The sequence below is a fragment of the Excalfactoria chinensis genome, chromosome 1 (genome assembly GCF_039878825.1).
Source record: "Excalfactoria chinensis isolate bCotChi1 chromosome 1, bCotChi1.hap2, whole genome shotgun sequence".
NCBI classification, from domain to species: Eukaryota; Metazoa; Chordata; class Aves; order Galliformes; family Phasianidae; genus Excalfactoria; species Excalfactoria chinensis.
The window spans coordinates 170,678,683-170,694,859 of record NC_092825.1 but is presented as its reverse complement, the minus strand read 5'-3'; the positions used below and the strand labels follow the sequence as shown (position 1 = coordinate 170,694,859).

General features: G+C 34.2%; 1 protein-coding gene across 1 annotated transcript in view; it reads left to right on the top strand.

The window, feature by feature from the left end:
- Nucleotides 1-16,177, top strand: part of DYNC2H1 (dynein cytoplasmic 2 heavy chain 1) — a 127,394-nt gene that overhangs the window by 71,685 nt on the left and 39,532 nt on the right. Inside the window, exons 75-82 of the mRNA XM_072326710.1 lie at nt 226-298; nt 1,647-1,807; nt 3,151-3,276; nt 4,989-5,099; nt 6,439-6,594; nt 8,127-8,202; nt 9,532-9,743; nt 11,462-11,566. Coding sequence (XP_072182811.1) covers nt 226-298; nt 1,647-1,807; nt 3,151-3,276; nt 4,989-5,099; nt 6,439-6,594; nt 8,127-8,202; nt 9,532-9,743; nt 11,462-11,566 — 1,020 coding nt within the window. The remainder of the gene's footprint in view (nt 1-225; nt 299-1,646; nt 1,808-3,150; nt 3,277-4,988; nt 5,100-6,438; nt 6,595-8,126; nt 8,203-9,531; nt 9,744-11,461; nt 11,567-16,177) is intronic.

Sequence of the window (16,177 nt, the reverse complement as noted above, 5' to 3'; positions counted from 1 at the left end):
CCCAGTTCTTCTCAATGAAAAAAGTTCTGTAAAAAGAATAATTATTACGTTTTCTTGGAAAGGAATGATCATATAGCTCTATATATTTAGGGGAAATTACTGGTGAACATAGTTTGTTTGTTTGTTTGTTTTTTTAAAAAGTATTTTCTTTGAAGAGTTTTGCTTTGTTGGTTTTTACATTATACTTTTATAAATTCATTTCCCATGAATGTATTTTCTTCTAAGGTACTTGTGGTCCAGGCTCTTAGACCAGACAGGCTGCAGAGTGCCATGGCGCTTTTTGCATGTAGAGCCCTAGGTAAGTTCATTTTTCACCAGAGTGCTTCCACACAACAATTACATCAATAAATCTTTTAAAGTGTCAAATATATATTTTTTACTTTATGGTTCATATGGAATTTCTGTGTTTTAGAATTTAAACTCTATTGTAAATGGATTGTCTGATCTTGTTTTCATAAAGTATTGTTACAAAGTGCTTTTCTTGGCTTGTGAAACAGTGGTTTAAAGTCCTGACATATTCTTTGAAGGGATTCTTGAGCACTGCACTTTCTCAAAAAACTATGCTCAGCTTTCTAAAATCCAGACTGCTAATAATACTTGCGCTGTATTCGTTTTCTTAAGTGATGCATCTCATGAGTACTGTAACATATTTGGCTAAGCAGTTACTCATTTGGAATGGCTTGTCTTTTAACTTAGCATAGTCAACATCATCAAATGTATTACTATAATAACTGAAGTTGCACGTGAACATATTCCAGTCTATTGCCCAATAGATTTTATTTTATTATAGCTTTTTATTGTATTTCTCTGTTAATGGGAGGCCAAGCTGTAGTTGCCAGTTAAATTTAAAATATCAAAGCTAGACAATGTAGCTTCTCAGGAACCTGGGTGCATCTGTTTGCACTGCTAAACAGCAACAACATTGCCATAAGATTCTGGTTTATTTTGAGTGCTCTATTTTACACATCTGTCAGTAGGAGCTAAGCAGTCTTATGAACAGGAGCATAAGGATGACTGAACAAGTGAAAAAGATGTTTGCTTAGCATCTTGCTGTTTTCAGCAATGACAAATGATAAATGTATAAAAAGATATAAAAACATCACTGATCTGAATTGAAACAGTGTTTTCTGAAAATGCATCAAAGTTTCTTCACTGTGGACATATTGCAGAAGTTTGTTTATTAATTCATTTGTGTTGCTTGCAAGTATCACGGTGTGATATATTTTGAAGTTTTTAGGTTTTATGTTTTCCTAACTCAGATCCCGACATTTGAATTGCTGTGTGCACATCTGCACGTGACAGTTATACTATACGTTACTTATATAATATGTTACTGACAGAAATTTTTTGTCTGCTGACTCATGGTATGCCAGGATCAATAATAATGCATACTGTCGTGTCGTACTGCAGTTAAAGCTTTAATTATCCATTTATCGTGCTGATTTGTAAACCAAAAATGGCTTTTTCTATGAATGGCAGGCCAAATTAAAACAAGAGCATAAACAGTATCAGTCTTAACGCTTTGAAGAAATCTTACTTTATCCCAGCAGTTTGATTGTTGATTTCATTTGAATAATAGGAAAAATCTTCTGAAGAGCACTTCATTCTACATAGTCACTTTATTTCCATAATGCTTCTAATTACAGGAATAAAGGAATTGTCTCCATCACCTCTGAATCTGAAACGTCTGTATAAAGAGACCCTGGAAACTGAGCCCATATTGATAATTATTTCTCCTGGTGCTGATCCTTCTCAAGAATTGCAAGAACTCGCCAGTGTTGAAGGAAATACTGAGTGCTATCATCAGGTCAGCCTTAGATGAGCATAATTATGAAAACCCACAGTTTGTTATGTACAATTTTACATATTTTTTAGTACATTACACTAGTAAAAACTACAACTGACAGTTGTATTATTGCTTTTAGGGTGGAGTCATGAAAATGAAACAAAACCCAGTGTAAACTGGGCTTTGTTCAAACGTTTAAGAATATAAATATCTTACTCTGCTATATAACTTTTTATCTCTCAGAATCCTTTACATTTTGGACATATGAAATGTAACATGGTGTGGTATTTGATTAAAGGGCAGTACTTGAAGGTAATTCATCTGAAAATTCCCACTAATGAGAATATTTTGGTGTTAATTTTGTTCTGAATTTTCTATGCATTTTGAATAGACCACAGAAGATTTTTTCTGTGAAATCATTTCTCTTCTGGAATAAAGAACAGTTCACTAAATTTGTGTGCTATACTGAGATTTTTTGATGACTTCATTCTTTTTCAGTTGTCTGTAGGCTATTTCAAGTTGAATTTCAAGATATACTTTTGTTTAGGTGCAGGATGTACTTGTATCATCATATAAAGCTAGGGCCCTGAACTACTTTGGTTCAATGGAGTTTTAGCATAAAAGGACATTATGTATTTCTTATTGAGAGATATTTGGTGAAGTTGTATTAGTCATAATGGTCCTGTTTTCTTATAGTAGTAATGTCAATTCAAAACTTATTGTAGCCCTAAAAACCACTTTCATTTTAGCCTATTTGGTACAGGATTTTTATGTAACATTTTCAAGTAGGTTCCAGGGGAGAGCTGAGGTGAATGGATGGTTAGTCCAACATCAGTTGTAGTAATTGTGCCACTTTCCTTATTTCCAGTTTACACTGATTTCTCTGTACATTGTTTTGTCTCTGTCTCTCGATTTGATTTCCACATTTATTTTGCTTGTAATCTGTTACCCTAAAAAGAAGAGACTTCTTAAGTTATTCATATCTCCCAGCTGAAAAGAGAAAAATAGTTTTTCACTCCCATCAATGTGAAATTGATAGTTTTTCTTCAAAGGAAGCACTCCAAGCTCAAAAGAAATTCCCTTTTAGCTTTTATTGTTATTGTATCAGCAGTTCTACAGTAATATAGTTCGGTCACTGATATTTAAATTATTCCTGGGTTCCCAGGGATCACCATCACTGTCGCCAAGTGTTGTATGTTTGTTGTTTGTTTTTTTTTTTTAATGAAAGACTCTGGGTGTTATTACTTAAGAAGTTCAGGTTACATCTGTTGCAAAGAAAAAAGTTATTTTCATGAATTTTTCCAATTTTGTATTTAAATGGGGCGTGATGAATTCCTGATACAAAGAGTTGGTTTGCTTTTCAGATTGCAATGGGCCAAGGTCAGGCTGACCTTGCTATTCAGACTTTGAAAGAATGTGCACGCAATGGAGAATGGCTGTGTTTAAAGAACCTGCATCTCGTCATACCTTGGCTTCCTGTATTGGAAAAGGTAAGGGTAATTAGTCCAACACTCTGTGTGTTTGAAACTTATCAGGCAGTTCTGAAGCATCATGCATTTACATGATGATGCTTTAAGTTGAAAAATAAACCTTAACAGGTTTCTGAGTCATGAATAAGATCATAGAATCATAGAATTACTCAGGTTGGAAAAGTCCTCAAAGATCATCAAGTCCAACCACAGCCTAACCATGTTCCATAGGCCATGGAACATGTTCAAAGGAGGACAACAGAGCTGGTGAGGGGTCTGGAGCACAGGGCACATGAGGAGAGGCTGAAGGACCTGGGAATGTTCAGACTGGAGAAGAGGAGGCTCAGGGGAGACCTTATTGCTCTCTATGACTTCCTGAAGGGAGGTTTTAGTGAACTGGGGGTCAGCCTCTTCTCTCGTGTCAGTAGTGACAGGACCAGGGGGAATGGTTTCAAGCTACAGCAGGGGAGATTCCAGCTGGACATTAGGGGGCATTACTTCTCAGAAAGGGTGGTCAGGCACTGGAATGGACTGCTCAGGATGGTGGTGGAGTCACCAACCCTGGGGGTGTTTAAAACACGACTGGATGTTATGTTGAGGGACATGGTTTAGTGGGAGCTATTGGTAATAGGTGAATGGTTGGACTGAATGATCTTTTAGGTCTTTTCCAACCTTGGTGATTCTGTGATTCTATGATTCTGTTTCTTAGAATAGTTCTTGAAGCGTGCTCCATGCACATAAGCTTGGAGTCTGTTTCTGTCATAAGGACCATATTGCATAGATATGCCTTTAAGGTTCCTATAATCTGTTTTAAAAAAATAGAAAGACAAAGCAAGACAACACTGATATGTTTCATCTAGCCTTGAACATGGTAGTGAACTGTTCGAAGTGTTTGTAAGCTTCTAACTATAAGAATAAAACATCAAACCTTGTAAGTGCATGTGGATATGTGTCAGAAATTTCTTATTCTTAGAAATTCTAAGACTTAGAAGTTATCAAAATGAATGGATTTTAAGGAAAACTGCTAGAGTTTCTTGAGGCATGGCTTTCTCGAAGCTCATGTACAGAACAGCTAGTTGACTTTGTTCTCAAGGCAACAGTAAAGCAGCCTTGCCAAATTCAAACATAAAACGTGTGAAAATGTATGCTTTGATACATCAGTAATTACATGTTGTTTTCTGAAATCTTTGTTTCTGAAACTGCATTTAACAGTATTTATTTCCTTAAAAGTCTGTTTTTCTATTCAGAGTTTTCTCTGAATTGTGATACAGGAAGAATGCATGTAACAACCACATATAAAATAATAATAATAATAATGAAACAGAAACAATAAAAAGAAGCCGGAGATCGATATAGCTGTGCAGGTGCTGAAATTCATTGAGTTCTGTTGTTGATACACAACTCATGGTCCAAGCTTTCTCCTTTTGAGATCCAGCCTTCTGGTGTTCTTTACCTCAGAAAAGTAAAGAGATGCTATATACTGTTACGCAATAGTTTAGAATATGGGAGAGAGCTGTAATTATTTTGACACATTCAGGATGAGGCTGAGCATAAGAAACATAGAGAAAGTACAGAAACAACACGTATTTTGAATATACTTATAAAAAACAACACAAATTTTTTAGACAAGCATAATTTTTCAGTTCATGGTATGATTTTGTAAATACTGTTCTGTGTATTAAATAAAAAGCAAAATGCAAAATGTACCTCAATATGTAACATCTCTTTGGCAGGAACTGAATACACTACAGCCTAAACCAAACTTTCGCCTTTGGCTCACTACTGAAGTTCATCCGAAATTTACTCCAATTTTGCTTCAATCAAGTCTGAAAATAACCTGTGAAGTAAGATTTCTTTAGAAAGATGAATGTTTTAAAAGAATAAATTTTGACATTTAGTCAACTATTTATTTAGATAGAATAATGTGTGGATAATGTGGACTATTTAAATAACTGATTTCAATTTATGTTTCAATTGAATGTAAAATATAAATGCAAGATTTAAGATTTCCTTCAATTTTTTTTTATTTTTTATTTTTTAATTTTCCTGTTGAAAGTCTCAATAACAAATTAATTCAAATTCTTTTATGCATTTAATCAGTGTTTCATAAAAACAAAGTCCTACATGGATCCTGGGACATGGTTGAATTCCTGCTATCTTGATGAAAGTCCTCCTCTGCAGAGCAGTATCAGACTCTTCTTTATTTTCCTTTTTGACTGCATAACATTACACATATTGAAATCTCTCAGCAGAAAATATAGTTAACGATGCTTACTAAAATTTGAGAGTTTTGCTTTCAAGATGGTTAAACCTAATCAATAACTGGGACCATCAGATTTTGGAAAGAGGTCTGATTGTCAGCAGATGATAGGGGCACAACTGACTCTTCACTGGTTGTTGACTATGGGGATTTTGCCTACAGCTAGACTGAGATGCTTTGACCAATTGCTGACTTGTTGCTGACTTTCAAGATCAAGATATATATCATTATTTAGAAGAAAATAATTGATTGTAATATTTTGCAACTTTTTGCCATAATATATGCAACTATTTTAAGACTTTTACAAAGCTTGTTTTATTTACAGTAATCTTATTAGCAGACAGAATTTTAAAAAATCTTACAGAAATGAAAAAATGATATCAATATCTTTAGAACTTTATGTGACATCTGTATTGCATTGTAAAATGTCCGGATATCCAATTAGTTGTTTTTACTTTTAAATATTGTAATCTTCATTATTATATACAGATTACCTATTGCTTTTTTTACTGGTTGTAAACACTACTTAATAAGTGAGATGACTGATGTTTTATCACATGTATTTGCCCTACACCAGCTAAGAATGCTGCCATGGCATAAGGCCAGATGGCTCGGATCACAGAAATAGTAATTGGCAGTTGAGATAAAACCAGGAGATGCTCTTGTGCATGAAAAACCCAACAATTTTATATTTACTTATTTGATCAATTAATATTCATTCCAGTGACTTGTTTTCCTGTAGTTCAGTCCTCCTAACAATTGATTCTAAGAATCAGTTAGGCAGATTTTTTTCATGTTAAATATTATTTGCTTAAATACTACTTATAAACAGTAACTTAACTATGTGATGACTGGGTATTTAAGAAAATAGAACTTGAAAGTATTAGTTCTTTATAACAAAGTGATGTTTTTCTCCTATGCAGGCACCTCCGGGCCTCAAAAAGAACCTCCTTAGAACCTATGAATCTTGGACACCTGAACAAATTAATAAAAAGGGAAATTTGTCTCGAGCCCACTCTCTCTTTTGTTTAGCATGGTTTCATGCTGTATGCCAAGAAAGAAGGAATTATATACCTCAGGTAATTCTTTTTTTCTGACTTTTAAGAATTTGTCTCCATTTATTCTTAGCTGTTATATTAGAATTGTTTTTCATCAAATATACATTAAATCACATTCAGAGATGAGAAAAATGTTGATGCTTCTGGTGCCTAATCTTTCTTCTAATTAATTTAAAAATAAAATCTTGGTAGCTTACATTCTTGTCCCCCTGAAAATTGCCTGCATCTGTGTGGAGGTACTGTGTGATCTGTCTGCTAACAATGCAGGAGTAAGGTCCCATGGAGAATATCCTTTGAATCCTTTTTTGTTTAGGATAGAGAAAAAGATCTATTTAGGACTGTGTGGAAATCATAAAGAAGCACTTCAGTAAAAAGGAGGATGCAATATTTACTATTCTTTCTGCACAGCAGTCCTATTCAGAGAGAAGGAAGAACAAGGGAATTTACTTGTTTCTTGAGAGGATTATAATGTTTTTTTAGAAACTGTAACATGTTTTTTCCATAGATAAGTTTTTGTTTAAAGAAAATGTTTTTTTCTGGCTATGGATGCTCAAGCTAAGCAGGAAAAAGAAAAGAAAATAGATGCAAGAAACTATTCTGTGTCTGGTGTATTTTAATTAGACTTGTGATGAAATTAAACTGTCATCCAAGAGATTTCTTCTGACAGAGCCTGGAATGTTTAAGACTTCTTTTGTTAGTTTTGACTTTATGAATTACAGAATTGTCTGGCTCTGGCTGGAACAAACTTTGAATACGCTGTTCAGGAAGAAGAATAGTTGAAAATCATTGAAATACAGATTAAGTGTATGATCTCTCATTTGCCTTTGTTTAAATTACTGTTAATTTGCCAATAACTTTCCAACAGGTAGAGGACAGGGTTAGTTCTTTCTCCTTATTTCTACTATAACTCTGTTTATCTCACATAGAGTTTGTGGTGATTATGTGATCCTGATATTGCTGAACTGCAGTTAATCCCAGCCAATAAGCTCTTCAGTCTATATGCAGATCTGTCAAAACAGGCATATTAAAACTGCCGAGAGACTGCAGCATCTCGCCAGTTTATGAACTTCAAGGTGACTGATACCTTGATTGTGGAGCAGCTGCAGTCTTAATCTGAAAATATACTCATCTCGCATGCACTTGTTATTAAGATTTCATCCATATGCAAAGATACAGCCATAATAAGTCTGTCACTGGGAGACTGAGGTCTGGATTTCCTTTACGGTGTACCAATATTTATTTGAACTTACCTATATACATTGAAGGACTTCTGAGACCTTCACTTTCATGCTGTGCAAAGAATAGTGCCACTAAGAACAGAATGGAAATACGAAATGACAGTAATCAAAATATGCATGTTTTGTCAGCATTCTGCTGAAATAGTAGCCGTAATTGTTTTTCTCATTATACTTTTCTTTCTGACAGTGGAGAAGCGACATGAAATAAGTAGTAAGTTGATATTAAGTAAAAAGTAGTCTGTATTTGGGTAATCAAACCTATTTATTAAAATCTTGTGACTAATTGAGTTCTTGGCATTTCTTTTAAAATGTCAGGGCTGGACCAAGTTTTATGAATTTTCTTTATCTGATCTCCGTGCTGGTTTTGACATTATTGATCGACTCTTTGAGGGTAAGTCACTTCTGAAGGAAAGCTCTTTGTTTCTGTAGCCTAACCCTTCTTAAGGTTTCTCATTCTGATTTATTTTATTTTTTTTTAATCATTTTAAAACTTTTCACAGTAATTTTTATAGATTGGTTATTTTGCATGATTGTTTGCAGTGGGGTCACTCTGCTTAAAGTGTTCATTGTACGTATTGAAAATTTACATTTGAATCTTCATTGGAGCAGTTGTGGATCCCTTTCACAAATATAAACACATGACTGCCAAAACTATTCGGCTTTACTTCCCAAGTTAAGAGGAAATATGAGAAGTATACCTGGAAGCTGCAATCATCTGCCACCATCCCTTGCCAGTATGAACTCTTCCATTTGTTGAATGAGTTAATGGAGCGTTTGCTGTTTTGTAATAAAATTCTTAGCCATGGAGTTGTCTGAGTTGGAAGGGACCTTAAAAAGTCATCCAGTCCTACCCTCCTGCAATGAACCTACAGCTTGCTCAGGTTGCTCAGAGCCCCATTCAGCCTGATCTTAACTGTCTCAGAGGACGCTTCTTCCACTGTAGCTTAGTACTTTCTTAGTCTTACTTGATAGAAAAATATATATATAATTATTTGTATTTTATATAGTTTCAAGGTAAAGTTAGGAACTGATGTTTAGAAACTATTTATAATCTTTGACTTAAATGAGATTTAACGCTTCCGGAACTGGACCTTAGTTAGACAGACTTAAAGCATACAGTGATACAAAGAGCTTGAGCCATTACCTGTCAGTTAAAATCATTAACCTATTTATACCTGTTGCTGTGAAGATACCTTTTCTGATTAGGGAAAGATCAAGTACATGTAGTATGCCAGTCACTACTAAACAAACAGTGGACTTTTAAGAAGTATTTTTGATCAAGCTTTTACCTGCACTAGAAAGCTGCAGTGTATCAGTATAGTTATTTAGGTCACCTGTTATGGAAAGGTGATCAAATAAGTTAATTGAAATTAGAGAATGTTGCTAAGCCAGAAAAATGTAATTTGAAAAGCAACTTGACCAGGAAGCACAACTGTAACATGCTTAATTTTAAGTACTGTGTCATGTGTTATTTGTAATTCTTTACAAAGTACCCATCTTAAACCTTTTTTGTTTGGAAGCTGTTGTTTCCAGTAAAGTGTTCAGTGCATGATGTGATTTTGGTTCAATCAGTTTATTTTATGTGTCCAGTGAGACTGTGAGAAATGATCAGAAATGAATTATTAGATGGTTTTGTAATTTTCCACTTAAGAACTGTGGTGATTGGAAGAAATGCTTATAATGCAGTGGTAATTGATAGAAAATACTGATATATTTATAGGTTCCAAAGATTTTCAGTGGGAATTTGTGCATGGCTTGTTTGAAAACGCAATTTATGGAGGCCGCATCGATAATTACTTTGATATGAAGGTTCTTCGGTCCTACTTGGAGCAGCTTTTCAATTCAAATGTCGTTGGCAGTTTAAATACTAGAGGCAGGAAGATGACTAGTTTCCTGCATTCAATCTCTTTACCAAACTCTTGCAGTATTTTGGTAAGTATACATCTTCAGTTATATGATACACAAACTGAAGTACATTATTTGGAAGGATTGTTATATCCACAAAGAAATCCAGAGATACAACGTAAAGGTATCTTTTTGTTGCATGGGATGGATGATTCAGTTGTCAGAACTGTTCTGTTTCATTCTCTTATGATACTTGAGTGGACTGTGGTGCAAAGCTATGAAGAACTGAATAAAAGAAATTGTGTCATCTCATGACAAGAACTTTATTAAATTTTTACATTACTTAGTATATTAACATCATAACAAAATGTAGGTATATCTCCTAATTTACAAAATTTGCCAGTGCTCTCACATAATTTGTTACCGTGCTGGGAAGTCTTTATGACATTATATTTGAAGATAAAAATAAATTCTAATTCTCATTTAGGAATCAGGAGGGCAAATAAAAGGGAATTCAATAGATTCTGAGGAGCTGATATCTCCCTGTCCTTTCACTTACTGTTGTTATTGTTTTAAGAAGCCTTTGCATTTTAATGTTGAACTCCATACTGGACCAACGTATAGTATGATTTGGTATAAGCAGCCCTATTCAGGTTAAAATAAATTACTGTTGTTTGACATTCTCTTCCTGGATTCTGACTGCTTAGATTTTGAGGTTTTGTTTGTTTGTTTATTTTAAATACAATATCTTCTATGGGAGTGCTGATTTTATATCGTAGAGAGCAAAGAAGTAAATGGGGCTGCTCTCTGTTTTGGTAGGTAATATGATCAAACAGATGAACGTTTCTTTTTACCTGTACTACAGTTAATAGTTCTAAATTTTTTTATTATAATTTGTGTAAGAGTTGTATACTTAAATATCTTAACTATCTTAATATATTTAAATATCTTACATAATTTTCTCTAACTAGCTTTGATTAATAGAAGAGTAATAAGGCCAAGTTTGATTACTTCAGATAATTGGAACCATATATCTTACTAAATAGTGGTTCAGTGGATAGATCTGCCACCATTGTTATCTCTAAACTAAGATTTCATGTCCTAGTAAATCACACACACGTTAGAAGTAATACTGCAAGCACTCACTAAAATTACTTGCAGTATAAAGAAGAGCGTATGTTTGGAAGTGTTCAGTATCCAGTGCAAATGCAGATGATGCAAAGCAGTGGGATACAGGCAGACTTTAATTACCAAATATTTTTTTTGCCTTCAGGGTCACACTGAGAGAGTTCTGCCATCATTAGTCCACCTTTGGCTACAAGGCCTCTTTCTGTTTTGTATGAGAAGTGTCACTATGAGTGTAGAACCTCTACAGACACTATTCTTCATCCCCAGTGATCATGCAAACCTATTTTTATCTTAATTATTTCACTATTATGAGTGATAATAAAATCCTCATAGAGCTTTATATGAAAGTCTGTTCTTTACTATATAGATCTTTTTGCTGTCTAGTATTAACATTCCAAATGCTGAAATCATTTTCCTGTTTTATATTGTTATTGATCTTGCTTTTAATTGTTCTTTGTTCTTTTAGAGTGGAAACGTTAAGAAAATATGTATTTTTACTAGATAAAAAGAAAAAAAAATACAAATGAAATTACCAAGATACCTGTACTATCCACATACCATATACATTTTAATCAGTGTCATATAGTGCACTTAATTAAATTCTTTTAAGAGTTAATTTTGTGTACTTAACAAATGTTTTCTCAGTTATGTGTACTAAATGTTTTCTTTAAATGTAGGATTATCGGCATATTATCGAAAGCCTTCCAGAAGATGATAAACCTGACTTCTTTGGTCTACCTGCTAATATTGCTCGTTCATCACAACGTATGATCAGTTCCCAGGTAAAAATATATCTTTCATTTACTTCTGAATATTTTCTGTCTCTAATATAAGCTGTAGAATCCAGTCACCTTTCCATACACGTGAATTTCCATAAGACTGTCAGGCTAAACGGAAGGATTTTTGGACTACGTTGACTCTTATCCGTAGAATATTTTTTATAGTAACCATTACAATTTTATAACATAAAGAAACTTCCAAAATAAGCCCTATGGGTATCTTGTATATAGATTAGAATTGTATGGTATTATCAATAGCGAGACATTCTTAAGTATTTCTTTCAGATAAAATTGTTTGCGTATTTATTGTACGTCTGTATTATTATACAGACATTATGAGCCTACCTGTGAATACATCAAAGAAGAGGCTGTAGAAACTCTTTTGTCATGATGGAAAAATCCTTTCATTTTGACTTCAAGCAGTCTGCAAGGCAGAAATACTTACCTTTATAAAGTTGTATTATGGTTATGATATGGATTTTATGCTTCTTATATATTTATAATAAATATGCTATTTATTATAAAGTGATTAAAAAAAAAAAACAAACACAGAAAAAAACATATCATTCAGGCATTTTCTTATCAATGAGATTGCTCCATTCCAGCATATTTCACTATCCTTAGTTTATCCTTAAACCGTCATCCCCACAATGCATCTTTGGGAGATATTGAGCTTCGGAACAGATTCTATTTGATAATTAAGTTCTTGGTTGACACTTCTGCAGCTTTACATTTCTGGGGCATCTTTATTAGTAAAGAGATGTTTTATTTATATATCTTTGACTTACAAGCCAGTTCTTGGCTTAACCTTGGGTTTATTAAGCTTCAGTGTGAGTGTGTTGTTCTTCAGAGAGAAAAGTATATGTGAGCTTTATATCTCACATATAGAACGTAGTACCTGAAAAGAAATAATGAGTTTAGATGCATCCTCTGTCAAAAACAAATCAAGTGGATTTTGATTTGATCTTGGACTTTAAAATGCTTTATATGTTTGGTTAATTGAAAACACATGAAATATGAGTATTTCAAGGAACTTTTAGGCTTTTCCTCTTAGAATACATTTGCTGACTTGTGAATATGATACATACTTTCCAGCTATTTATTTCTATTTTACATTTAGGATCTGTGTACGGATGTGTGTAACTCAGCACCTTGTCAAGTAGCCTTGTTTATAGCTTAGCCAAGATTATTTTAGCATTATTACTGAAATAAATAGTCTGAGCAGTTTTCAGATGCTTATTTACAAAGCAAATGGTTTAGGACTTAAATATAAGAACAAATTCTTGAAGGAGTTTACAATGGTTTACAGTGATTTAATTCAGTTCATGTTCAGTTCAGCATTCACTTACATAAAGAATTTCACTGGTTTTATATATATTGTTAATTTAGTTCATGTCAGTGGCATAGTTCCTACAACCAACTGCTGTTAAGCATCAGTTAAAGGTTTTAGTTTTTGTCAGCAAGTTCCAAGGCAATTGCTGAGCAGAAAGAATATGGATAACAATTTGATTCTTCTGACAGAGAGCACTTCTAAAGAGTTCTGCCGGTAGTCAGAAGTTTATCTTTCTGATTAGAAATATGAAATTTTAAGGGGGCGTGGGGGAGGTGTGGGGAGGGAAGCATAGTGAAAAGTACATCCCAGGGACTTTACAGGTCTTAGTTTCTATCCCTACTATTGCTGTAGCAGTAAAATAAAGATGTCTCTATGTCATATTCATGAGTTGTCAGCTATCATTTAATTTCAGTCTAGTCCAGATATGAATAGTAGTGTAAAATGTGAGAATCAAATTATCTTAGTGTCTGAATGACAGGCAGTGATGATCAAAAATTTTCAGCTGTGTTTTAGAATGTAGATCTCCAGCTTGGGTGAATATGTTGGGTCATCCATCTTGCTGGCTGGTATTAATGAAATACTGAACAAATACTCTTGGACATCTACTCTTTCCAACTTTTGTGGACCATGAAAATGTTTAGTGTCTCTTTTGTTCTCATCATAACTTCTCAGTCAAGGAATGGAAAATAAGAATTCATCTATATTTAGGACATCTACTAGGAGCTACCAGATATGACACAGGACTCAAGGGAATGCATTTTTTTGTAGCAGCAGCACGAAGTGAGACCCAAAATGACAATAGCCAGGATTCAAGCAACTGATTCCCATTGCTAGCATACCCTAATGCAGCAGAATATTGACCTCCTGGAGGTCTTACTTTGTATCTGCCTCTATAACATTAAGTTGTTTAGCCTTTAGGCTTGGAGGAGTATGATGGAGAAGTGACTTCACCTCAGCCTGAGTTAAAATTAGGAAGCTGAAAGTAGGTTCATCCACCTCTTGTTGGTTTGTTTGTTTGTTTGTTTGTTTGTTTGTTGTTTGTTTGTTTTTTTTCCCCAGTAATTTTAGCTCTAATATTTTGCTCTAAATTGCACTATTCGATTTTTGTTATATAATTTTTATTTCATCGCTTCTCTATTGAAGAAAGTGTGTCTGAGGGCACACAGTTACTCTATAAGAGCAGTTAAGCAGTACAAATCTTTAGTGATTAGAACAATTTATTTCACCGGTGAATTAATTGTGTCAGGTAACATAAAAATTGATTGGATTGTGAAACTAATGTTTGAGCTGTGAAGTGACCCAGTCTGTATATCAAGAATCCTGTTAATTTTCTGAAAAGCTCTAGTACTCTGTCTTTTATAGGGGAAAGTTATAGGGAAATTAGTAAGAATTAAGTAAATTGGAATGGCCATTCAATTTCTGACAGGTAGTTTTAGATCCAGAGGTGATTCCATGATTCATAATGTGAAATAACAGCCTTCCACATGTTGAGTTTATTTTCTTTTTTTTTTTTTTTTTTTTTGGTCATATACCCTGTAGCAAGCCAAAGCAGAAAAGTGTTGAATGAACATGGAAGCAAGAAAAAAATTGCAACCACCCCAGTCACTAACAGCAGAAATACCAAATCTGATAACTTGTATCTATTTGTTCACAGTCTGTGCTAAATATTTGGTGTATTTTCTTATAAATGCTTATCTACTATCCCATATGTTTCTCATCTACTAGACATTATTCTTTCTCAGTCTATATTTTTACTGACATCTTATTTCTTATGCAAAGCTGTACTGTCTACTCCTCCAAGTTCAGGATTAGAGGAAGTAGTTTTCTTAAAACATGCATAATTTGAAGTCACTTTCTTTAGACCAACTGACAGAAATTATTATTTTCCTCATCTGAGTGATTATTTCAAACCTCTGAAACCATTCATATATCCATTGATCTTAAGTCTATTCTGAAACCTGTTACTGTTTGTCTTTCAAGATAAATATTAAAAATAGATCAACACTGTGATCTGTTTTACTAACTGTGAAGTTACACTAATGTAATTATTTTAAAATAAATCTCATTTTATCAATTTATTCCACTACTCAAGGCAGAACACTTCGGTAATAGAAATGTATGTCTCTTACAGACTTTCCATCATCTAATTTCAACACCCCTGCTATGTGCAAGGTTGCCAACCACCAGACCAGGCTGCCCAGAGCCACATCCAGCCTGGCCTTGAATGCCTCCAGGGATGGGGCATCCACAATCTCTCTTCATGTATAGGAATGATAGTTTATGTTGCTGTAGCATCACCTTTTTCTGCTGCAGTAGGAATTTGCTGCAGCACAGTGCAGCATTCTGCAGTTACGCGGAGTTCTCTTCTGTAACCTTCTACTGCACTGCTAGTGGTGTTTGGGTAAGACTAAAACACAGCACTGAAAAAAAGTAGGCTGAACGTATTCACAGCTTGATTTTCTTATTTTTTTATTTTTTTATTTTACTATTCTATAATTTTTATTATTCCCCAGCAGGGACCTTCAATTCTAATTTAAGAGCTGAGTAGGGCTAACTGTATGATTTTAATATTAATTATTACTAATAGAATTGTTAGAAACTACATTTTATGATGTTCTCTAGTACAATTCAGCGTCAATGGTATATGCATACTGCTAACAGCGATCTCCTTCTAAAGAAAGTATTTGACTTAAGTATGCATGTGATCTTTCCAACATACAGTATTTTTCTGGGTTTAATTTTCAGTTGCTTTGTTTAGGAGTTTGCTGTGGTTTTGCCGCACCTACTATTACAACATGCCTTCAACATAACTTCTCTTAGGTTGAATATGACTGTGAATGATCTCACATCTCTTTCCATGTTCCCTCTGCAAAACAGTGCAGTCAAAGTAGGAAACAACTCAGCTGACAGTTCAGCTACAAGTCATCGTAGCTCATTCTGTTTGTTTAGTGCCAGGTAGAGATTGTCTACACAGCTGCAATTCCACTTTCCTCACGCTCAACAAATGTCCCTACCACTAGGTTACTGTCATACTCCTTTCTTGTGATCTGATAAACACTGTGGTTTTGCTTGCATATTGGTCTATATTCTGATGGTTTAATGTCCCTGTGTATATATATATATATCAGTGATTAGAAAAGTATGTTGGACTGCGTGATGTTGTCCCATGGATGGGAAGGGCCTGCAGTTTGGGTCTTTCTCTAGTCACCTTTCTAAAGAGAAGTCTCTTGATTCCATGATGTTCTCTTATTTTCAGGACTGTGCTTGTCTGTATTATGGAT